Below are 25,294 nucleotides of genomic sequence, written 5' to 3' on the forward strand. Positions count from 1 at the left end.
TATAGCAGAAAAAATCTGAATCACTTAAACATGCTTTTATCACAGATGATAAGCTCTGAGTTGGTACTATCTTTGTCACAGAAGAAATTTTTGTGAACATTTAAATTGCCATGTGTAAAGTGCAAAAATGACACCATTTCTCTTAAGGGATAAAATTTGTTTGTGGATAATTTTTCGGACAAATTATCTCTTATTACCTTCTTAATGGCAGGATTTGTAGTCATATTTGTCACTGTAACCGCGATAAGTGCCAATAAGTGGGAAGTAACTGCAATTAGGTGGAAAAAGGTCAGATTCAATGCTTCCTAGTTTAAAAACAAGCACTCTTTATACTATCAGTTTCATTTTGATATTGTATTTTATCATGAATGAGATATTAAAAATATACTCCCTGAAGAAATCCTTTGTTCATGTACACTGAGGAATGACCTATTTTAACTCGAAGAAAATGATCTCTGATTTCATTTCATTCAAGTCAAAGAGATTGCCTAAAATGTCACATTATATTGCTAAAGAAAACATCACTCAGAATGTGACACATAATGAAAAAGGTGACATAGATAATAAAAAGGTAAACATAACACCCGAGTACAAAGAGTATAAATGTTACGTTCCTTCAATACTAAAATGAGTTCTCATAAGCTAACTCTTATATTGATCATATGGTTTCAATTGCAAGATATTGTAACATAATAAGAACCTTCTTAATTTTCAATATAAAATCATTTCATTTTTCCCCTAATTTCACTTTAATTTTTCCAGGAAATGGTCCAGGAAAAGTTCTTGACCCCAAGAAGAGGGTGGTGGAGAGGATTGTGAGGTTTGGTGACACCAGCCAGGTAAATATACGCCCACCTGCCCTAGGTCATTGACCTCTCCTTCACCTGTCACACAAGTCATTGGAAATCGTACTTCCTTAATGTTCTCTATGATGTTACTGTAAAATCATTGCTCATGGGGGACCAGTGTTCATTGACTTTATGTGTCTCCCTTACTCACAAATTTACGTCCCCACAAACAATAACTTAAACAATGATCTTCTGTATATATGAGTTACCCATAAAATTATTTCCGGTGAACCATTAAAATTTTAGTTGCCTATGAACATTGACCCCCCACAAATAAAAATGATTCCACAGTATTTGGAAAGGGTCACCAAAGGAAAGGGTTTCCCATCTATCTGTGTGTCTGTCTGTCTAGCTGTCTGTCTGTGTCTCTCTCTCTCTCTCTCTGCCACCCATATCTTTTGATCTGCAAGATTTAGGGATTAAATACATGTGTATTTTGTATAATGACTGCTTGCTACAAGGTGTTTTGAGAAGTATCATGATCATCATTCACATTACCTTGAACTTCATCATTAACCAACCTTGTAAAGAATATTTTGTAGTGATTTTGTAAACCCTTTAGCTTTTATACCAAAAGAAATAAGGCTTTGATAATCAGGGTGGATATTGCTCATTACAGAACTTTTTAAGGTACAATGCTTACTAACCTCATGATATTGACGTTTATCATATTTATATAATCTCAATTTTTGCTTATATTTTGAAACTGTTAAAGATAGAGCTTTGATATTTAGCATTGTCATGTTTAAAGACCTTTTAAAGGCCCTGATTGTTTTTTCCCCAATTTTTTCAAAGCCCTTGGATTTCTTTAATCTTTTAAGTTTAATATCTATTCGTGTACTGCTTCTTATAAGTACTGAAAGAAGTGCTAAGGTGACATAGGTCATTCTACTTTGTTATAAAAAAATCAATTTTGCCAATATTGTTTTTCCTTGAAGATATTGTTTTTAGCTCATGAGAGCTTCTTAAATTTCTGACTACTGGGTGACTTGCCATAGATGTGTACGGGATTCAAGTTTATTCAATTATGGAGGCGATACCCTTCTTCAAAGGGAGATAATTAAGAAGTAGGGAAGATATGAAATCTTCCTCTCAAAAACCATTTGGCTAACAAAGATAAACCTATATGAAAGCTTTCTTAAGGAGTGTTGATTCAATTTTGTTTAAATTGTGGTCTTTGGGCTGGGTTTGGGCCATGAAAAGGAATCAAAGTTTAACATGCGAATCTCTTGGAAAAATCTTTAAAAATCTTCTTTTTAAGACCAGCAGGTCCACTTTTAGTCATATTTATGTAGAAGTATCTTCAAGTAGTGTGATTGTTCAAATCATGACCCTCTTGGGATCAGGGTAAGGCTACAATTGAGGATTAAAGTTTTATATAGTAAAAACATGTATAGGGAATATCTGTGAATTAAATCATTTTTTTCAAGAACAGTGGAGCTATGCTTAGTGGTATTAATGTGAAATCTTTGTCAGGTAGGGTAGATTTAAGTGTCATTCTTTACACATTGGGCTATGGAAGAGTCACAATATATGTTTAAAATTTCCTTCAGTATTAAATATTTAGCAAAAATCCTTTAAATGCTTTTTCCTCTTGTTCTATACATGTTTGCCCTAATGAACATATACAGTTAAACCTCGTTATCTTGAACTTCATGGAACCAAGAAAATACTTAGAGATATCCAAGGATTCGAGATATCCATAGTTAAATACTTAAGAAATAAGCACTTGGGACTTTAAAATCACTTCGACATATCCATGGTATTCGAGATATCTGTGTTTGAGATACCGAAGTTCAACTGTACATGTATTGGAATAAGAGAGGGTTAGATGAATGATTGGTAATTTGATTTTCTTTGTTGACAGGATGTGGTGACAGCATTAGGAAGCCCTTGTAAAGTTTTCTACAAGGCTGAGGATAAAATGAAGATCCACTCCCCAGCTTCTCATCACCGCCTTCGCTCCCCAAGTTCAGATTATTTCTATAACTACTTTACATTAGGCATTGTAAGTCTTATACTCACCTGATAAACAATGATCATACAAACATTTTCACTTCTGGTTCAAAAGTAATGATTACTCTATGAAATATTCTTAGGTTTACAAAAGTTCTTAGTTTCCATACTAGAAGTAATATTCAATTTTTTCAAAACTGTTGGAGAGTAACACAATAAACTTTTTTTTGAAAGGGGGGGGGGGGGGGGGGGGGGAGTGAAGTTACAGTAAAAAAAAAATACTGTGAACATGTTTATACATGTAGTACATAAATGCTTATTACAAATTCTGATTGTAAGTATAATACACATTTATTGAAAAGTGACTTGTATTAACAGATGTTGATGTTGATTTGGTCACTTTATTGAAGTTTATTCTAACTTAAGTTCAATAGCATCAGGATTTAGAGAAAAAATTACCTTGTTAATCACCAGATGTATATTGTTCATAACAGAAAGTGTTTTGGAATTTAATAAAATGTATTACGCTTGCAGGATATCTTGTTTGATGCTAGTACTCATCAAGTTAGAAAATTCATTCTGCACTCCAATTACCCAGGGCATTATGACTTTAACATGTAAGTATGATACACAGATATAAAGTCAGAAAAACAAGGATATACTTTTCTGAATGACATGACAAAAGAATTATGTGGATTTTCATTTTTAATTAATATTTCAAGTACTATTGTATATAAATTAATGAAGACTTAGACTACTGACATTGTTACTTGATTTGACAACAGGTTCTGACAACATAACTTGATTCAATTACATGTACCGATAATATTACTTGATTTGACTATATTGACTTATCACTGTAACTTTGATTACAAATACTGACAAGGTTACTTGATTTGACAATAGGAAGTGACACCATAATTTGATTTGACTATTGGTACTGACACTGTAACTTGATTTGACTACAGATACCGATTACAGGTACTGACACTGTTACTTGGTTTGACTTCAGGTTCTGACACTGTATTTCTGAAACATATACTGATACTTTGATTTGACTACAGGTACTGTCGCTGTGAGTTTAAGATTCCCGTGTGTGTGGAGGTCACCAAACCCAAGAAGAAGAAGAGACAGACAGAGGAAGAGGAGATCATAACAGCATACTCCAAGGTCAGATCAGAAATCAACAACATTCTTAGAAAGATTCTACAGTTGACAGTTCTGATCAGAAATCAACAACATTCTTATAAAGATTCTACAGTTGTCAGTTCTGATCAGAAATCAACAACATTCTTACAAAGATTCTACAGTTGTTGTCACTTCTGATCAGAAATCAACAACATTCATATAAAGATCCTATAATTATTGTCTGTTCTGATCAGAAATCAACAACATTCTTAAAAAGATCCTATAATTATTGTCTGTTCTGGTCAGAAATCAACAACATTCTTACAAAGACTCTACAGTTGTTGTCAGTTCTGATCGGAAATCAACAACATCTTTATAAAGAATCTACAGTGGTTGTTAGTTCAGTTTTATAGTGTTATGGAGTGTTTTTTAAATTAAAAGTAACGTGTAAAATGTTTCTCAAAACGAGCTCTACACTGACTATATTCCAGTCTAAATCTTATGAGATATAAATTTTTTAGAAAAGTATATGTAAAAAGTAGATACAGGAGAAATAATGTTTTCTTTTGATGATGTAGTGGGATGCCATACAGGATTTCTTGATCAAACCAGAGCAACAACCGGTCATCTTAAACCGAGCCTCCTCTACCAACACCAGCAACCCATTCGGTTCTACTTTCTGTTTCAGTGTCCAGGACATGATATTTGAGGTAAGTATTGACAGATCCAGGACTTTGTTTATTTATAGTGATATTTATTATTGTATTTACTGGTAGATCCCTTATATCAGGTCAGTTCTGTTGTTTTAACTTTTTGTGCTGATCCTTCAAAGGTCGTATTCCAAATTCTGTAGTTGCTTTTTTTTTCAATCTTATTCAGTCTGCAATAGCAGTAAGAAGGGGTTTGACTCAATTTCCCATAAAAGAAAGTTAACATAACATTCCACAAAAATTGGACATAAGAATTTTGCTGACATCTGTTACATACCATTTATTTTGCTTTTTTCAGACTAATTACAAGTTTAATTTTTCACTGATTTTCAGGTTATGCAGAACCAGCACATTGCCTCAGTGACGTTGTATCAACCAAAAGTCAAGGTCAAAAGTGAGCCATCTTGATGACAATAATGTATTAGGAGCATTCAACAGGACAGCTAAAGACAAATTCCAGCATGTGATGTTTTACAGAGACTGGCATCTTAGCATGGAACTTCCTGTCAGCTGTGAGACCTTTACTTCTGGTGGTAGAGTGCAGCTGTTATCAGTGATTTTATGTGGAGTATAATGTTACAAATATATTGACACTTTCTCTATAAGAAGGATGAATTGGCTGTACACATTTATCAACTTGTTATAGTCATTCTAAATATCCATACCTAGACATGCTGTACCTTGTAATTCTCAATGATCTCAGAAACAAATAGAAATTACAACATCCTTTTTATCATCCGTTATTCATATTTTTTCAAACTGCAAGATTGTATGGGTAATTATTGGCACAGGGAAGGTATGTATGTTTGGAGGTTAAAAGACAAACATTGCAACATACACTCAAAATTATCTTAGGTATAGTTTAAGACAAAGTTTATTTCTTGGTAAATTGAAACACAGATTATTTTTTTGTTGGGGGGGGGGGGGGGGGAGGGTTTAACCTCTTTGAGTTATGTGTAATTATTTAGAGTTTTAAGACTCCAATGAAATCATTTTAATCTTAGAGTATATATATGCTGACTCTATTTATAGACAGCATGAGTGGATAATAAAAATATGTATTGGTTCAGCATCATGTAAAAGTCACCCAGTCTCTTTATAGGTGCCATGTGAGATTTATTTTAGTTTGGTGCATCTGTACTTGTTAAGTTTTTAGCTGTTTGTTACTTCAGAAAGCACAAAAAAGTTTCTCAAAAATTCAGTTTTTTGTTATGTAATAAGAACAAGCCTAGTACAAATAATGGAAGTGGTGTATTTATTGTTTATTAATTATTCTTATCACTTTTTCAAAATTGAATGTTATATTGGACAATTATACATGTATGTACATTGTAAAACATTCACTGATTTTTTTTAAGCTCCACAATTATTAATTTAAAACCGTGCCTTGTATTATAAATTTCAGCAATATAGTACCAGTGTAATATATTTGTAGGCAGTAGAACATAGAGCCTATTATCAAACCATATTTAAATAGCGTATTATGTAATTGAAGTACATGTATGAAATGTCAGAGGAAATAAAAATTTCTTCACTCTTGACAAATATTAATTTAAATCATCCGTCTCCTCTAGTATAAAACAGAGAAAATCTTAATGTGAACAGTTTTAACCTTTGACAAAATATTACCGATAACTTTCTGCTGTGAACAAGCATTGTATTAGTGTATAACATGTGTCTGATATGTAGATTGTTAATGATGATGTATTTCTGAGATTGTCATTATTGTACTGTATGAAAGAATTACCTTTGTGGAGTTGTTTGGCCTTGCTTTACCCCGTGAGTGTAAATTAAGTGTAAAACCAGTTACATACACGTACAGCGCTGATTTTACACTGTGTCTGTGATATTTTACCAGTTTTGACAGAGAACCAGATTAACATAATTTATCTTTCAGTGAATTCCACTTAATTTTGTACATATTCTTCCATATAGCTTATAATTTTCTGTAATTTACTGTACTGTGTAATCAAATATATCTTGTATATAAGAGTACTTTTTGTAAATATTGTACAGTATCTTAAAATTCTGTGTTGTTTTTAATGCCTATATCATTTTATTGAAAAGACTATGTATTATATACATATTTTATGGTATGTGTAGCATTGTATTTAATCATTTACTTATGGGTTACCAACACAGAAAAAAAAGGTTTCTATCTCAGGGTTTTATTTGTCATCTCTTCTCTCTTTTTACTTGACATTGTTCAGGAAATGCAGGTACAATAGAATTTTTAGTGTGAAAGTCAAAGAAGTGTTTTTTAAATTGTATAAAGTGCTCAAATATTTATTTTATTGACATGTTCTTATGTAATAATCCTGTGTATCTGTGTTGATTGTGTTCTCCCAAGACAAATCATGGCTATGGTTTTATTTTTGATGCGGTACTGGAGATGGAGTGTTTTAACCCAATGTTTTATTTATGCCAGTGAACATCAGTCTCTGTGATATCGTGTAAACAAAGTTCACATTCCTCATGGTGTTAAACTTTAATAACAGGAGAATGTTACTCAGTTCTATACAGGGATATTATAATACACAATTAATGACTACTGAAATTGTACCCATTCTGCACATGTATTTGTATGCATTGTCTTGTCAAATTATAGATAATGTCCAATACCAAAAATGTTTAATTGCATGAGAATTCAATTCCTATTGTTTTAGTTTACTGCCCACCATGAATGCAGTTCAAATTTTTCCCAAGTGAGAATTTCTAGTGCATTTTAAAGCAAGCTTGAATATTAATTTAGTACATTTAGTTATGTTTTATTGAGTGTATAGTTTTTATATCCTTTCCTAAAATTTACTAGATCTATAATCATAAGTATAATTCTCAGAGCCTGTGTACTACCATATCCACACTGGGAGCTGATTTGTGAACAGGTCTTGTATAGGGCATTTACTACGTCTTATGGTGGGTAGTTTTTAACTGATGATGGTAAAATGTGATGTTGCTGCCTCATTTTGCTTGAATATTTTTGCTGAAGATTAGTATTAAGAGAGTTAAGTTCATCTCCTAGTGAAATGAAAAGAAATACAATATTATTACATGTAGTAGAATTCCAAATTAAATTACATATTTTTCTTTTTCAATCTTATTTACATAACATCCTGTACTGAATGCTACAAAGATTTTTGTTAAAAAAGAAAAAAGGTAAGAAATGCACCAGGTATCTTTAGCACAGCATTAGGGTTCATTCTGTAAACTGTATTGAATTTTGCTTATGTGTTCAAAGATTGGAGGCTTGTGCAGTAATTTATTTTAATAAACTATGCAAATTGAGTGTGTTTTATTTAATTAAAGCTGCAGGAGGTTTTTAGTGAGCTATAGTTTTTACAATTTATACTTTTCTCTGTTAATTTCAATTTTCAGGAGGAATTTAAAAATCACTGCAGGCTGTCTTGTGGTCCAATATTCTTTTTTTTTTTTTTTTTAAGTTTTACTTATATTCCTTTAAAAATTGAATTCAAAAGGGGGGGGGGGGTCTTGACTGCTCTAGTCTCTCTGTTTTATATATATATAAAACATATATATAAATATACATAAACATATATATATATATACATAAAACATAATATATATATATATATATATATATATATATATATATATATATATATATATATATATATATATATATATATATATATATATATATATATATATATATATATATATATATATTAGAGATGGCAATTTGTAATTGGTTAACCGGTTACTCGGTCAGAACGATGGTAATCGGTTAGAAAATCTGCAATTGGTTAGTTGGGAAAAAAGTAATATATGTGAAAATTTGAACACAATTTCCTGAAAATTCAATTTAAAAATATAAATAAAAATATGTGTATTGTTGTTAGCATTTCCACTTATCTATTTAAGCTCATTCAAAGATAATTAAGGCTCTATGGATTGGCATCAGAGGGGTAATTGGTCAGTTTTCGAGATGTTAATTGCTGTTGAAACACCATGTCATTACACAGCTGTACTAGTACTGTGTTTCTTTAATGAGTTAAATTAAATGATCGCTGTGTACTATGAACTGATTATTATGTGTACCTTATCTCATCTATCCTTTGCAGTTACCTATCAAATTATATTATTAACAAACATTGTAATTATAACAATAGATCAAACTTGGTTTTGATTATGGTTTACAATGCAGAATGAACTTTTTTTGTTTTGTTTATTTGAGTAGAACTTACAATGATGAAATGTGTCGAGAATTTTTGATACAATTAATCGGAACGTCTTGAGGTTAACCGATCGGCAATTCTGCATTCGATTGCCATCCCAAATATATATATATGTGAGTGTGTGTGTGTGTTGATCAGTTAAATTCTTGGTACAGTAAAAAGTTAAATTCTTGGTACAGTAAAAAATACTTAAATAAATAAAAACAGAATGCTATAGTATTAAAATCTTTACTGTTAACGCTTTCAGCCATGTTGGCTCTTCAGACAATTATGAAAAGTTCAAAACTTTGTCCATAATGTTGTAAACAATAAATATTCCTATGTAAAACTTTGATCCCTCATCTTGTGGCCCCACCCTACCCCCAGGGATCATAATTTGAACAAACTTCAATCTACACTATCTGAGGACGGTTCCATATCAATATTTCTAATTGTGGCTGTGTTGTTCTTAAGAACAAGATATTTAAAGATTTTTTCTATATATTCCTATTTAAAACTTTTACCCCCAAGTGGGGCCCTACCCTACAAATAGAATCTACACTATGTAATAAAGGTTTTACATAAGTTGCAATTTTTCTGGCCCAATTGGTTCTTGAGCAGAAGATTTTCAAAATATAACCAAATTTTCACCATTCTTAATTATCTCCCCTTGAAAGAGGGTGTGGGCCTTCATTTGAACAAACTTGAATCCTCTTCACCCAAGATTCAAAGTTCAAATGGTACCTGTGGCTAGATGGAAGCCACCATTGGAGTGTGTAGTTTGGTGTGGGGGGATTACAGTGGAATGAGTGCATTGTATACAGTGTATCAGAAATATTTTTTTAAAACAGCAATTACTATAACAATAAGTGGTTTCATTCATACATTTTACGAAAGGGGTTGGATGTATATCGGGATGGGTGAGTATAATGACCCTTGAGCCTCTCATTCCTAAAAAAAAAAATGTCATGTAAGTTATTAACAAAATACAACTATATACCATTGTGTGAATATATAATGTATTTATTTACAATGTAACAGGAAAGGACATCTACTATTACATAATTACATGGACTATTACATAATTACATCACAAGATAAATACAGCACTAAATCAATCAATAATTCTATTTCATCTCCAGTCACTGATATTAAACTACAAACAAAATTCAAATATAAATCCCTATAACTACATAAACCATTCTGACAGGCTATCAGAATGGCAATATTTAACACTGAACTTGAGATTTGTTAATTTTTCTCACTTAAGAAAAGCAATACAGCTGTGATATGTAGAGATCTAAATAAAAGCAATAGGATAAAGAATTTTACACACTATCTAGGTGATTAGCAGGAACTATATTCACAAATATGTCAACAAAGTATTTGCTTTATTTATACATGTACACTGTTAACAAATTGTAATCAAAATGATGAATATACACTTGGAAAAAAAAGAGAGAAAACAATTAGCAATAACAGTGCATAATAAGTTTACAAAATGTACACCATAAAGTGTTTAATGCCCCTCCCAACCCCAGAAATAACACAACCTCCATCCCAGGTACTTACAGTCACAAATGATTTAAAAATACTCAGTAATGTTAAATAAAAAGTCTGGTTTGTTTGTGCTCGCTTTCCACGAGTACACTCACACACCTCATCACAGCAGTGAGACCGAGTTGGCCATTGCATGTCTAACTTGCCCACATCTGAAGTTCCTTCAATTCATCATCATCTTCGTGAGCCTTTGCCTTGCCTAAAAAAAATCATCATATTGAATATCTAGAATCATCTATATACACGTGTTTCAGATTTTATCCTGAATATTTACATGTGTGTACTCAGTCTTCAAACATGATCATTCATAAGATTAAAAAAAGGAAAAGAAAAATCTTTTCTGGCTCCAAATTGTCACCAACTTAAGTTTAATGGTATACCTTACTCTGAAAAATTTCATTTTATATTTGATAAGTAGTTATTGAAGGGAAATTGACTTTCAGAGGTGCAGAGTATGAATATCTTAGCTGAAGTTTTCTATTATTAAAGTTATATCTAGGATGGAAGATACAATATCTTGACTGACAGAATTTAGATACTGAAGGGATCTTTAGTTTTAGAGCTTGAAGGTACAGACAACTTGATTGACAGTTTTTGGTTATTGGAGCCAGGAGAGGTCATCAATTTTAGAAGTGGGAGGTACAGACAACTTGATAGTTTTTGGTTATTAGAAAAGACTTCACTTTTGGAGTTGGAGAAAACAGATATCTCACCTAACTTTGGAGAAAAGTGAAGTGAAGGGAAACTTACTCTTGAAGGTGAAGTGTACAAATATCTCAACTAACATTAATTGGTTATTAAATGCGTGTCTACGAGAAAACCATGCAAAATCCAAATTTTATTATGAAAGGCATTGTGATCATTTTGACTGATTTTATTGTTTCTGATTAGCATCATGTGTCCTCTAATAAATCCCAGTATCAAAACTGTCAGGTACCTTTGGGAATCCCTATTATAGCCCTATATTCTATTTTTAGCACATTTTATGAAAATATTTTGAAAAACACCCATAGATTAAGAGAAAAAAATTGCAGGAAAAAATGCACTTTTATTCAAATGTTACATATTAAATAAATTTAAAGGAAGTGCTCTAACTAGAAATATTTTATTTAATTTCATTTATCAACACTGATTCTGTAAAAGTGGGGTCTAAAATTAGATTAAATCAATGTGTTTAAAATACCACTATCTTTAGAATGCTGTAAAAACCCAAGAAACGCTTAAAACATTATAAATATCAGTTTAATTGCAAAAATCCTTCAAAATCAATATATAGTTAAAAGGAATTTGGTTGCAAATGGCATTATGCTAATTTAAAAATAGATTGAAGTTGGCTGAAACTATTAGAAAAATTATCTCCCTTAGTGGAACTCTCCTTATTTAAAGGAATTAAAAGTGTGATGTCTTAATGGCAGACGAAAAGATGAAGTGTTGATTTGAGGACAATATTATGATAAAAGATCTCTAGCTTTGTTGAAAGATTGTAAAATAGATTCAGCTGAATATACAAGGTATTTTAAATGCAGCACATAAGACATTTCTGTCTGTGAAACGCTTCTTATCGTTAACCATCTTGAACCATACAGCTGTTATGGGACTTGGACAGTCCAATATCTGTAAACATACCTACATGTACATGTATGTGTCAAACACAGAAATATACTTGGTCTACACTGGAAAAGGAAAAAAGAACATGTTGTCACCCATACCTGATAGGGGAGACGCTATTATGCAAACCCGTTAACCGAGAGGGTCAAGCTGAATGAGGTTTTGCCTGTTGGAACTGGTAAGAACATTATGCAGTTTAAAAACTTAAGGAATTTTGCTAAACCATTGAAATTAACTTAATTTCTGACCTTAAAGTTTTCAGAGAGACACTGTACATGATATTTGGGTTGTCAATAAGAAATGAAACAGATTTTTAAAAAAAAAAAAAAAAAAGCATGTTGGGGGTTCCTCCCCTTAGTGAGGGTTGAGAGGGCAATACCAGAGTAATTGGGGAATTATGTCATTATAGGTGAAGAAATTCCCCAGTCCCACAGGTCTTAAGGACAACCCTATACATGTAAATATAATATCACAAAGTGATATCATAATTGGAAATATTTACTGACTTTGTGTTTATAGTTTGTGAAAACCTATTGATATCAAGTTTATACAACTTACATGTCCAATCTATAATGATTTATATCTATCAACTAATTTGATTCCTAATTGTTACAGGTATATGCAAAAGATGTATAGAAACACACTTTAAAAAATCAGTATGGAAGTAAAGCTGAAGGAAGAGCTTAAAGGTACATATACATATACTGTGTGTTTATAATTATATGTAAAAGTTTTATCAAATTATTTCTAAAATTTACTCAGTAGCTTATACATCAAGTTTCACTTATGAAGCAAAATTACCTGCTATTATGTTATAGCTGAAATACATGTAAAAAGTGAAAACTCTTGAGCAGCAGTCCACTTGCTAATTCTTGTTCTCATTTGAGTATATTTAGTACTCACATAAATTAAGGATTCTACAGTAAATGTTGATGAATGGCTTTTACACTCAATAGTTTCATAATATTGATCATTTCACATGTAAATGATCCAATCCTGTTTGGAAATAAAATTTCAATTGCATATTGTTTTGAATTAGTTCTAAAAATAAAATCTCAAGTGTGATTTCTGTTTCATTTTATGTGTACATAACTGGTTATAAGTATTCATGTAACTATGAGGATTATTATTATAAGTATTGTATAGTTAATATTAAAATTAATGTTTATTCTTTAGCAGAAATGTGTTCCTATTGACAAGGCAACAATTGAATCAAACCAAACAGGTGATCACTTACTGTAATATAATATAATATTTTTAAGGTACTACATAATAATAAAGATAATGTCAATGTTTAATATCTCAAAAAATAAAATTAACAAATATGTTTCATTTCCACACTGAAAAATATAACCAAGTGGACATTGTTCTCATGCAGTTCAATGACATGAACCAGAGTTTGTACATGTGGTTAACATTTTATAATGTATACATACAAGTTACTATAATCATGATAATATACATGTAACTGCTCATTCACATTACTGATAAGTAAAATAACAAAGAACAATTTATGTGAAGTTAGGTCTAAATGGTGAAGATGCCTGAATATGTGACTGATAAACTGAAAAGTCCAGTCCATATAGTTCAAGTTTTGAGCTTTAAAATTATTTAATTATGATTCATTCAAAATGTTTCAGCATTAGCATTTTTAGCATTATAACTGTAATGTATAAGGGTATATATACTTCATGGCTTTTTCAATTATTTTACAGAGCAAAGAGTGGAGGAAAATGGAAGAAGTCATGGACTTAACAGAAAACATATGACCTAATACCTGCAGGTAACAGCCTCCACCCCCCCCAACCCCCAACCCCCCCAACCCCCCAATAAATGTTTATTGGTCTGTCCATTGGTCATTCTGTCTGCACATGTATGTACTATAACACTTTAATTTGGGAACAATATCTCTTAAAGCCTTTGAGCTTTTGCAATATCATTTCATATCACAACTCCTTACAGCCTAGAGAAGATCCCTATTGATTTGAGGTCAAAAGGTCAAGGTTGGAAATTCCTACAATACAAAAAAAACTCAAATAATAACTTTAGTTTCCCTTGAGCTTTTTCTGTTAAATTTTATATGATAATTCCCAATGACTTAAAGAAATCCCCTTTGATTTCAAAGTTAAAAGGTTTAGTTGAAAAATTCATATCTTGCAATAAATAATGTCCTGGTGATAACTTTGGTTCTCTTTGAGGTCTTGAATTTATTTCTTTAATAAAAAAAGACACCAATTGACTTTAAGGCCAAAAGCTGAAAGGTTAAGGTTGACCTTTTTCTTCTTCCATCTGCATTTTTTTTTGGTCCAGTTCTTCCATCCTCATTTTTTTTCCATAAGTGGGGGCCACAATTCTCTGAATTAGCTTGTTTTATATTTGGATCATTTGCAGGCTTGCATTAAACTCAATTAGCCATTTAAGGCATTTGGATCTCTTACAAAATAGGAAATAAAGGTGATTCAGGCTAGCATTGCCAAGGTCCCTTTGTTGTAAAATTGAAATTATTCCCTAATTCCCAATGTCATTTAGAACATCAAAATACGTGCTCTTTTGCTTTTGGGTATAAATGAAAATTTACTGTACTAAAATGTCTTCTTTGATTATCATAATTATTGCAATATCAATTATGAACTTTAATTCAAACATCAATTTGTCAGTGCTTTTACAGATTTTGAATTCATATCATCAGTGCATATAAATTGGTCAAAAGATGAAAGATCTCAGCATAAATTGTTCAATCATGCAAAGCATATCCTGTCAAATGGAGATTACCCTCCCTTAAAGTGTCAAGTATCTCAGAAATTGGACTATTTGCAATACTGTTCAGGAATATTTTACAGTCAGTACATTTAGAAATAGGGCCTGTTGCACCTTGCCAAGGTACAGAGTTGATGCTTCAAGCTGTCGACGGCATTCCAAAAGAAAAGGATGAAACTTTTTTTTAGCTCACCTGAGCCGAAGGCTCAAGTGAGCTTTTCTGATCGAAATATGTCCATTGTCTGTCGTTGTCGTGGTTGTAAACTTTTCACATTTTCATCTTCTTCTCAAGAACCACTGTGCCAATTTCAACCAAAATTTCCACAAAGTATCCTTGGGTAAAGGGAATTCAAGTTTGTTCAAATGAAGGGCCACACCTTCTTCCAAGGGGAGATAATCATGAATTTGTGAAAAATTGATGGCATCACCTAAAAACTTGTCAAGAACCACTGTGCTTGAAAATATGAAACTTATATGGAAGCATCCTCAGGTAGTGTAGATCCAAGTTTGTTCAAATCATGACTTCCAGGGGTAGGGTGGGGCCACAATGGGTGATCAAAGTTTTACTTAGGAATACATAGGAAAAGCCTTTAAAAATCTTCTTCTCAGAAACAGCAAAGCCATGATTGATCATATTTAAAAGGAAGCATCCTCAAGTAGTGTAGGTTCAAATTTGTTCCAATCATGACCCCCGTGAGTAGGGTGGGGCCAGAATGGTCGATCAAAGTTTTGCATATAATACATGTACATAGGAAAAATTTGTAAAAATCTTCTTCTCAAGAACAGCAAAGCCATAATTGGTCATTTTTATATGGGTGCATCCTCAGGTAGTGAAGATTCAAGTTTGTTCCAGTCATGACCCCCCCCCCCCTCCCCCCAGGGGTAGGGTGGGGCCACAATGGGTGATCAAAGTTTTACATAGGAATACATAGGAAAAAGCCTTTTTAAATCTTCTTCTCAAGAACAGCAAAGCCATAATTAGTCATATTTAAATGGAAGCATCCTCAGGTAATGTAGACTCAAATTTTGTTCAAATCATGACACCCCCCCCCCCCCCCCCAAGAGAATAGGGGGGCCATAACAGGGGATCAAAGTTATACAAAGGAATACAAATGTTATATCAATAAAAATTGTCTTGTTAAGAACAGCATAGCCATTATTTGTCATATTAATTCAAATATTATTATTTTGCTTTATTTCAGTGTAGTAGCTTCAAATGAGTTTTTAATTTTTTTGTTTTGTTTTTTTGTTGTTTTTTTTTTTTTGACAATTTAAAATTAGAGATCATCTTAGTAATAAATTTTTTTATAATGTTGCTGTCTTTAAATTTTCTCTGTAAAAGTAACATGTACATGTACATGATACATTTGGTATTTTTCAAATGCAGTTGAAGGAATTTAATTGAGCATTGTCAAATATTTCATTTAAATACTAGTTGTGTTTTTATGACTTTATGGTATTAAAAAAGACATAAACTTTGTTCTGTTCATTCATTTGTATAATTTTAGGGCAAAAAAAATCAGCATTTGTATAAAATGTTTTGCATGTTTAAAAACAACTTTTGCAATGAAGAACTGTATGAAATTTGGGCAACACTGTGAAAAAGTGGATTTTATTTACTGATGTGTTCACACTTTTGAACACTCTCTCTGTTAAACTTGCAATTTTATGTATTTGCAGTTTTTGCAATGTGCATTTTCATGCTAAGGGATCCTGTAAAATGAGCCCCATAGCTACATGTATAGCCAGTTCATTGCTATGATACATTAAGCCTTGTCAAAAACTCATGATTTTTAGCTCTACTGGTTAGAGACCAGAAGAGCTTATGCGATAGTAAGGGGTTGGTCGTCTGTCTGTCCGTCAACAAAAGCTACTCCTCCTACAGTTTTGGTCTGATTCCAATAATTTTTGGCACACAAGTAAAGTACACTGAGATACATAATTTTTTTTTATCGGATTTTGATGAACGGTGTTGCTATGGTTACTAAAATAGAAATTTCTGTAAAATTCTTTTAAAATCTACTCCCCCTTTAGTTTTAGTCAGATTTCCATGAAAAGAGACCAAATCAAGGATCATTATTCTATTTATTTCTGTTGCAAAGTTTCAAGTCCAACTGCTACTTATCTCTTCCTTTGTTAGAAGTACAAACCAGTAGAGCTACAGTCTCGAAAAAGACTTCTGGTTAAACAAATATTCAAATCATGCATCTTTGTGACATTCTGGATAAATATAAGCTAATTTCAGTCATGAAGATTGAAGGTCATGTGCCTGAAATGATTTAACGTTCAAAATGTAACCACTCTAGTAGTCCAGTATGCCTTTCTACCCAGATATTGTGTAATTTTGCTAGGGTGAAAAAATCAACTAATTCAAATGTGCCACCAAATTGCCTGTTATTTTTACTTAAATATCTTAAAACAAATACTTCTTGATAAAAAATATAATCACTGAAGTGTCTCTTAAAATTCTATGCCTGTTTTTTCTACAGAATATCCCTTAGAATTATTGTGACCTTTTTGCACTTGCAGTTCTGCACTTACAAGAGTGAAAACTCCATTAATTTAAATTTGCAACCAAAATCCCATTAATACTAAATAATATATTTAAAAACAATTACTTTTTAAAAATATGAAATCAATGGAAGCGTTTCTTGGAATTTTATAGCTGTTTTTCTGCAGACTATTCAAATATCTTTATTTCTTACAATTATCGTGACCTTTTTGCACTCGTAGCTCTTCACATTCAAAAAGGTATGTGGAAAAAATTCTGTAAATATTTTTTTCAAAGGTTTTAATTCCTTAAATCCATTAGTTATGAAGATATTATGGAAATTTTTTATACACAAACAGAATATGTACAAAAGGTGTTATTTTTCCATACTGGGTATAGAAATAGGCTGACGATAAACTAATTCTCCCTGTATCCATGGTAACAAATCAAATGACGTCACCAAACTTACGCAGTAAGTAAGTGACCTTGATCTCACTTTGTATGCAAAGTTTCAAGAAATTTTGAAAAACTTGCTTTCATAGCATTCTGCATGGTTTTCTCGTAGACACGCATTTAAGAGTGACTTACTTTTGGATATGGAAGGTACAGATAACTCACACATTTTAGGGAGACTTACTTTCAGAGGTGGAGGACACAGATATCCTAACTAGAAATATCTGGTTATTGGATACCGAAGAGTGACTTACATTTAGAGACAGGAGGTACAGATAACTTGCAACACATTTTTTGGCTATCGTTTATTAGAGAGACACTTACTTTTGTGGGTGAGGAAAGGGGTACAGATATTCTGACGAACAATATCTGACTACTGTTTATTGGAGGGAGGTTTACTTTTAGAGGTTTGAATACAGATATTCTATTAGTTTTCTTGCTTATTGGAGGGACATATACTTTTAAGCATGGAAGACAGTTTTCTTGATTGATAGTTCTAGATTAATGAAGGAAAACTTATATTTAGCGATGAAAGTTACAGATATCATCACTGAAAGTTTGGGTTATTGGTTAGTAGAGTGCAACTATCTTCACTGAGAAGATTTTTCTTTTTTTTTTGTTATTAGTTACTGAAGGGTGACTTACTTTTAGAGGTGGAAGGTACAGATAACTCGTCAGTCGGTACAGATGGAAGTTTGTCTGTTGCTGTAGGGACACCAATCAATTGTTCATCTATTTCTTCTTGTTCCAATTCTTCTAGTTCAGCTAGCAGGTCATCCTACCAGGAGGAAAATGGAAATTGCAATTCACGTATAGTAAGACATTCAGCACAGTGTCGTTAAAAAACCAAAACTCAATGTCTTTGACTTGTATGTTTTAGACTGACTGCCAACACAGAAATGTGGTAATTTCTATACATAAACTATAATAAAAGATTTATGAAATGTAATCATTTATATTTTGTATTTTTTCTATATTTTACAATTTGCATCCCTTTACACATTAGATACATAGCCTGTCTATTAGTTTACCTCGTCTTCTGTAGAACCAAATCCTACAGGGTTAGAAATAGCATCTGAAATCTCCTGGGCTATTTCTTGTTGTTCTGCGACTTCATCCATTAGGTCATGTACCTTGTCAACATCCCTGCATAAAAACAAAGCTCATCAAATACTGTAAAGATGTATTTCTATTTTGGCAAGGTGTGAAAAAAAAAATCATTTCCTAAATTGATGCATGCCAAGAAATCTTATTTAATATAATGTATTATCTCCGAGTCACACATTTGCTGGGGAAAAGTACCGCTAATCGTGGTTTTCCCCAGAACCTCAATTATTTTAACCTAGCTGCAGAACTGTAGAGTTATGGTTTTATATTTTAGTCTTTGACCATAACGCTACAGATCCCAAAATGTAAATAAAGCGCAATCTACGGTGAAAGATTTTCTGCGCACGTCTCTACAGACCTGTCCAATAAATTCGCTTGTTGTGAATTTGTTGTCGGATGGCTATAATGAGTTTATTGGTCTGTAGAGACAACTAAAAATGATTAGGAGGTGGATAATACACAGGTTGGTTATAGAATATGTCTACAATTAGGGGATGAAAGGTTGTTGATTGACCAATGCTGGAAAGTGGTGAAATACATCCCCAAAGTGCACAGAAAATCTTGCACTGTAAATTGCACTTTATTTACATTATGGGATCTGTAGCGTTATGATTAAACACTAAAATATAAAACCATAACGTTACAGTTCTGCAGCTAATTTTAACCTTTTTTTTTTTTTTTTTACTATCTATTATGAATATAGAACTCTGGATGAATATAACTGAATTCATGTTTCTTTTAAAACATTTAACTGAAAGTTTGTTTTTATTACTCTAATAAGAAGGACTCATAATGAACCAAAACCCTTGTAAATAATTTTTTTTCTGAATTTTTTTTTTTTTTTTTTTTTGCTGAATATACCCAAATGCACAAACAGAAAGTTTTCACTGAATGATTATATTTCCTAAATGAATTACAAAGAGCTGACTTACATATTATTGTGAGCTCCTTTGAGAGCTTTAGCAGCTGACCCCATGACCTTTAATACTTCAGTATTTGTACTGGCATTCTCCAGAGCCTCTCTCTGAAACTCAATGGTCGACAATGTCCCATCAATCTGCTGTAGTTGTTTTTCATACCTCTTCTTACGTTTCAAAGCAGCTAGTGCAACTGTAAAATATAATTTTAAACTTCCCAGATTATAACAATGCATTATGTAATATTGTAAACAAAATGCATCTCATCTAATGTGCTCATCTAATGTGTTCTCCTGGCCCGTAAAATATCAAATCGTAAAAAAAGCCAGGAAAATTTCAGATATTTTGGACTACAGGTAGCTTAACTTACCAAATTGACGGTAGTGTATTTGATCACATTTTTTCTTATCAAAACATTTACAGTAATAAATGAAAGAAAAAGTGAGCAAGCTCACATACCCCACGCTCCTCCAAAACTCGACAATGCAACATGTACTGAATAGCACAGTGCATTTTAAATACACAGTATAATTCAAAAAGGGGCATTACTTGCAAAAAATCATCACATCAAAACTTCTTGCATATAAGGACATTCAAATCTTTGTATGTTACAAATTTAATTGGGCTGAAGTTTCTAGATAAATAATGGAATAAAAATTTCTTGGTAATATACAGTAAAACTCGGTTATAACGAAGTCATTGGGACCTGTGAAATTACTTTGTTATATCCATAATTCGTTATAACCGTATAAGGAATTCGTAAACTTTATATAGCTGGGGATGCAAGAAAACTTCGCTATATCCGTGAATTTGCTTTATCCGTGTTCGTACTAAAGGAGTTTTACTGTACAAATCTATACATTATGTCTGAAATACCTACAAAGTTTCAGGAAATTCAATGCAGGAGTTATGCTGACAAACTGTTATCTAAATTCCTCAGTGATTTCGATTTGTTAATGAGTGTAAGTCCATGTCCAACACATGACAACTTACACATTTAAATAATTGACGGAAACAAAATTATGATGTAGTCATATGAATTTGTTTATATACTGTACTTATGAAATTATTTAAGGCAAAGCACCAATTTGAGAGGGGTGGGTGGGGGTGGGGGGGGGGGGGGGGGGGTGAGAACTATCCAAGATCAAGATTTTGTGTGTGTGTTAAATCATTAATATTTTGATCTCAAAATCAATAGGGGTCTTTTAAGGTCATAAAATATTTCACATAAAATGTCATTACAAAGGCTGATTCCAGTGTTGATTTCCTTATTACCTAGCTGGAAAGTTTCTTCAATAATAAGCAAAACTCTTAGGGCAAAAATAACGGAATCCGAATTTCCTGGTAATATGCACATCTACACACTGTGTCCTGAATATCTGCCAAGTTTGATGAAATTCTGTGCGGCGGTTTAAAAGGAGTTGCGCTGACAAACTGTTCATCTCTATATTCAAGATATGGCCAAAAATCTAAGTTGAAAAGTGCTGAAATTCCCAGAAAAATAAAGGAATCGGAATTTCCTGGTAATATGTACATCTACACATTGTGTCCTAAATATCTGCAAAAGTTGATGAAATTCTGTGCGGCGGTTTAAAAGGAGTTGTGCTGACAAACTGTTCATCTCTATATTCAAGATATGGCCAAAAATCTAAGTTGAAAAGTGGCGAAATTCCCAGAAAAATAAAGGAATCGGAATTTCCTGGTAATATGCACATCTACATATTGTGTCCTAAATATCTGCAAAGTTTGACGAAATTCTGTGCAGCGGTTTAGGAGGAGTTGCGCTGACAAACTGTTCATCTCTATATTCAAGATATGGCTAAAAATCTAAGTTGAAAAGTGGCGAAATTCCCAGGAAAAATAAAGGAATCGGAATTTCCTGGTAATATGCACATCTACACATTGTGTCCTAAATATCTGCAAAGTTTGACGAAATTCTGTGCAGCGGTTTAGGAGGAGTTGCGCTGACAAAAAACAGGACTGACGGACTGACTGACTGACTGACTGACGGACGGGTCAAAAACATTATACCCCCCGCAACTAGTTGCGTGGGGTATAATAATTTTCTTCTTAAGTTCTTTTCTAATTCTGGGCAACCAAGTTTTGCATTCGGACAAGTCACAGTTTGCGATCACTTGCCCGAAGGGCAAGCGAATTTGAAAGTTAATGTCTATCCTAATCTCAGCGAGATCCGTAGAGACTAAAAATTTTGGTCTGGTATCTCTACGGATCTCAGACCAGTATCACATAATCTCAATCGGGGTTTCTTGCCCGGACTTCGACCGCTTGTTTTGATTAATACGGGCTGAAATGAATTGGCTGTCCGCTTCAACTTTTTGCTTTGGACATCCTTTTAATTCCCTATCACCATAAAACTTTCGTTTCTTACCTCTGAAAGGTTTAAATCCATCAAAATATAAGGTTGTTGATTTTTCATAGCAATAAGCTATTCGTTTAAACCTCCGATGCTGAAGAGTTCCAGCAATAGTCGGCTTCAAATACTTCGTTCTACTAATTTTTCCTATAGAAATGAACCGTAGTATGAAAAAGTTGAAGCGGACAGCCAATTCATTTCAGCCCATATTAATCGAAACAAGTGGTTGAAGTCCGGGCACGAAACCCCGAATGAGATTATGTGATACTGGTCTGAGATCCGTAGAGATACCAGACCAAAATTTTTAGTCTCTACGGATCTCGCTGAGATTATGTCTATCCCTGACTTGTTGATTTGTGACAGAATATTTTTTAAAGTCTATTAATTATTAGACTTAATATTATTACTTAAAAAAATTATTTATAGAAGGTTAAGTAATTTAATGTTTATTTCATGGCTATTCAGGGAACAGTCAATCTGTTATTTCTCAATAGTATATGGAAGACCTGGGAAACTCTTGCCTTTGGCCTTGGGCAACAGTTTCTTAGGTCTATCCCACTGTTTTGGGGTAACAGTTTCACAGTTTCCCTTGTGGTCATGAAATTAGTATGTGACATTTCCCTTCTCATGATATAACATATTTTAGAATTACCATCTTAATCGAATTTTTTCATACTCATTAATACGTCAAATGTATTTTATGAACAAAGTACTTGTAATTCAGTTTGACTTAAAGTAACTAATTAACAAACCACAAGGTCATCAAATCAATTTTAATAAAATCTGAGAAAAATATATTTAAAATTGAATGTTCTTCTCTTATTTTTATTCATATAATATACATCTCCTAAAATTCTCCTTCTGTAACACATATCTTGTACAATAACAGTAAAATCCTAACGACGAAAACACTTACCTCTTTTATTTTTGGTACCATTTTTCTTAGCTGTGGTCAGTTCCTGTTCAACCTTTTTCTCCAAGAAATCAGATTTTTTCATCAACATTTCCTCGATCTCTCTCAGTCTCTGTATGGCCTCCTGTGGAGAGGGGGTCTTGTCCTTATTTTTTCCCGTCCCAAACAACTTCCCGAGAAGACTCATGATCTCGACTTTTTCAAGTTCACAACAAAAATACAGCGAATTGACCAATATTTACAAATTCTGATGATGTTGAGTCACTTCCCCTTTTGCAATTTACAGTGAATTTTTTCCTCGATGTCGATTGGTCAATTTATATAGAGATAAACGTTTAGTGTCACTCGCGCCCGATCAAAATACGATAAATTTAGCTCGCCTGAAAAATAAGGAAAGGCCTCCCTTGAAAAAAACTTTTATCTTTTGGAATTGATTGCTGTCTTTCTTTTTATCTATTCAATCTTGTATGTGTTTTTGCCAAAAATAAAAAAAAGCGTAGATTAGCTGTTAGGTTAGGTTAGGTTAGGGCACCCCACCCCCCCTTTTGATGGTATGTTCCTGGAAATGTGACAGTTGGAAGTCCCAACCACATTAATTTTTCTTTAAGTATTTTTTTAATCTCAAATTTACATATATCTTGAAATCTTATTTCCTTCTCGATCAGTTCGAGATAATGAAAATTGACTGTAAATAGAGGATATTGTTTGATAAATGAAATATATATTGTCCATAATTCAATAAATATGTATTGATAAGCTGAAGTTGATGCTTTTGAAAGCAATGCAATATATAATGTCCTGATCAATATCATTTAATTATTGCTGTTTTTGAGGTCAATACGATGATTTAACAACCCTCGAAGTACAATATTTACTGATCCCGTAGGCTTCGCTGAATAATCGAGTAAGGACTAAAAAAAACAGCGATATTCGTTTGTTTATTTGTTTTTTTATTGTTGTTTTTTTTTTCAGATCCAATGATTTAAATGATACAAAGTTGTTAAGCAAACTTTATTGGCATCTTTCTTGATTGTTTACATCTGTTGAAGTTCTAGCTAATTGCAGTGAGAGAAGCAGTATTACAAAAACATATTAACCAGTTGTATATGTCCACCTGCAAGGTTTCTTATAAGTGAACATAACCTAGCTAGTATGATTTTTCCACCGAATGTTGAATCTCAGCCAGTCAAAGGGTTAGGAATTATTTAATCATATTTTTGTGGGGGGTTTTTTGTTTGTTTTGATTTTTAATAATATTAATTTAGATGTGTAATACCATCATTTATCTCCCATAGCTGGATCATTTTTTTTTATGAGAGAAAACTAGCTAGGTTAGATATCGTCACTCTTCTACATTCAAGTTTCATGTATATCATAGGTTTGGGCCATACAGGGACCATACATTTCGACCAGCATGGATAGGTCAGTGGTTAGAACACATGTCTACTAAAGCTGGGGTCCCAGGTTCGATTCCTGGTCCAGCTGAAAATGTTCTGCCTTACTGTTACATCCAACACAACAAAGATTTTCTCAAGCAATAAAAAAACATATACATGAGTAACGGGAAAGGAGAAAAATGCGACGGACCAGACCGGGTTCGAATCCCGGTCTGGTCCGTCGCATTTTCTCCTATCCCGTCACATTTGGTGCCGTGCCATGGCCTGGAAGTGACAGGTGAAAGACCTGTCGTTTTTCAATGTTTTTCTTTTTTCTCACGCATGCTTTATTGTAAATGTTTCATGATTGTAATATCCTCTCTATACTGTTGTTACAGTTTATGAGAATAATTAAACTATATCGTCTGCAAGGGAAGAGTCTCGGTTTGTGTCTTCGTGGGGCCGAAGACCTTTAAGGAGGGAGAAATGTGTCGGTCAGACGGGTTCGATCACCAGTGGCCATATATATCAGTTGGTAGAGCACCTGACTGGAGATTCGAGGGGGGGGGATCGAATCCCGGTCTGGTCCGTCGCATTTTTTCTCCTACACATGCAGTGGAAATGTAGTCATGTATGTACTCATATTCAATTAAAGGACTTCAATTAACTTCTATCATCAAAACAAAACAATTAAGCTTTTGCTGTGCATCCTTCATTTTATGAATAATCTAAGAAGAATATTTTAAAGGGGTTATAATTCTCTTCCATCTCCCTCTCCCTCGATCCCCTTTATTTGCAAGGAAGAGTGTGACAAGGCAGAAGTCGAAAATTTGTCTCACAATACTTGTTTTGCCTTTGTACATATTTTACAAAGGCCAAAACAAATGAAAAGTAATAAGGGAAATATGGAATAATGAATGA

General features: G+C 32.8%; 2 protein-coding genes and 1 long non-coding RNA gene across 3 annotated transcripts in view; 2 read left to right on the forward strand and 1 right to left on the reverse strand.

The window, feature by feature from the left end:
* LOC133197701 (phagosome assembly factor 1-like) overlaps window positions 1–5,548 on the forward strand; it is a 37,726-nt gene extending 32,178 nt beyond the window's left edge. Inside the window, exons 9-14 of the mRNA XM_061333857.1 lie at window positions 763–839; window positions 2,716–2,856; window positions 3,339–3,421; window positions 3,869–3,974; window positions 4,511–4,642; window positions 4,976–5,548. Coding sequence (XP_061189841.1) covers window positions 763–839; window positions 2,716–2,856; window positions 3,339–3,421; window positions 3,869–3,974; window positions 4,511–4,642; window positions 4,976–5,050 — 614 coding nt within the window. The 3' untranslated portion in view covers window positions 5,051–5,548. The remainder of the gene's footprint in view (window positions 1–762; window positions 840–2,715; window positions 2,857–3,338; window positions 3,422–3,868; window positions 3,975–4,510; window positions 4,643–4,975) is intronic.
* A 4,271-nt stretch (window positions 5,549–9,819) lies between these two features.
* LOC133196702 (charged multivesicular body protein 4b-like) lies at window positions 9,820–23,293 on the reverse strand. The gene is made up of 5 exons (XM_061332562.1): window positions 23,001–23,293; window positions 19,726–19,903; window positions 18,718–18,832; window positions 18,332–18,464; window positions 9,820–10,576 (listed from the first exon to the last, which is right to left on the reverse strand). Exons 1-5 carry the CDS (start codon window positions 23,182–23,184, stop codon window positions 10,515–10,517), a joined length of 672 nt encoding a protein of 223 aa, XP_061188546.1. The 5' UTR covers window positions 23,185–23,293; the 3' UTR covers window positions 9,820–10,514.
* Window positions 12,033–14,778, forward strand: LOC133196701 (uncharacterized). The gene is made up of 5 exons (XR_009722399.1): window positions 12,033–12,163; window positions 12,601–12,674; window positions 13,162–13,210; window positions 13,701–13,768; window positions 14,654–14,778. It is a non-coding gene; the product is annotated as an uncharacterized LOC133196701 (long non-coding RNA).
* Window positions 23,294–25,294: the final 2,001 nt, after the last annotated feature.

The sequence above is a fragment of the Saccostrea echinata genome, unplaced genomic scaffold (assembly GCF_033153115.1).
Source record: "Saccostrea echinata isolate AGI-Se365-2 ecotype Australia unplaced genomic scaffold, CSIRO_AGI_Sech_v1 ptg000030l, whole genome shotgun sequence".
NCBI lineage: Eukaryota > Metazoa > Mollusca > Bivalvia > Ostreida > Ostreidae > Saccostrea > Saccostrea echinata.

Bases quoted from the DNA above. Each gene is read 5' to 3' on its own strand.
- LOC133196702 (XM_061332562.1), bottom strand. From the start codon at position 23,184: ATGAGTCTTCTCGGGAAGTTGTTTGGGACGGGAAAAAATAAGGACAAG. The intron at 18,833-19,725 runs GTAAGTCAGCTC...GTTTTTATGCAG, and splicing joins AAAGGAGCTCACAATAATAT to GGATGTTGACAAGGTACATG. The intron at 10,577-18,331 runs GTAAGTCACCCT...GATTTTTTTTAG, and splicing joins TGTACCTTCCACCTCTAAAA to GCAAGGCAAAGGCTCACGAA.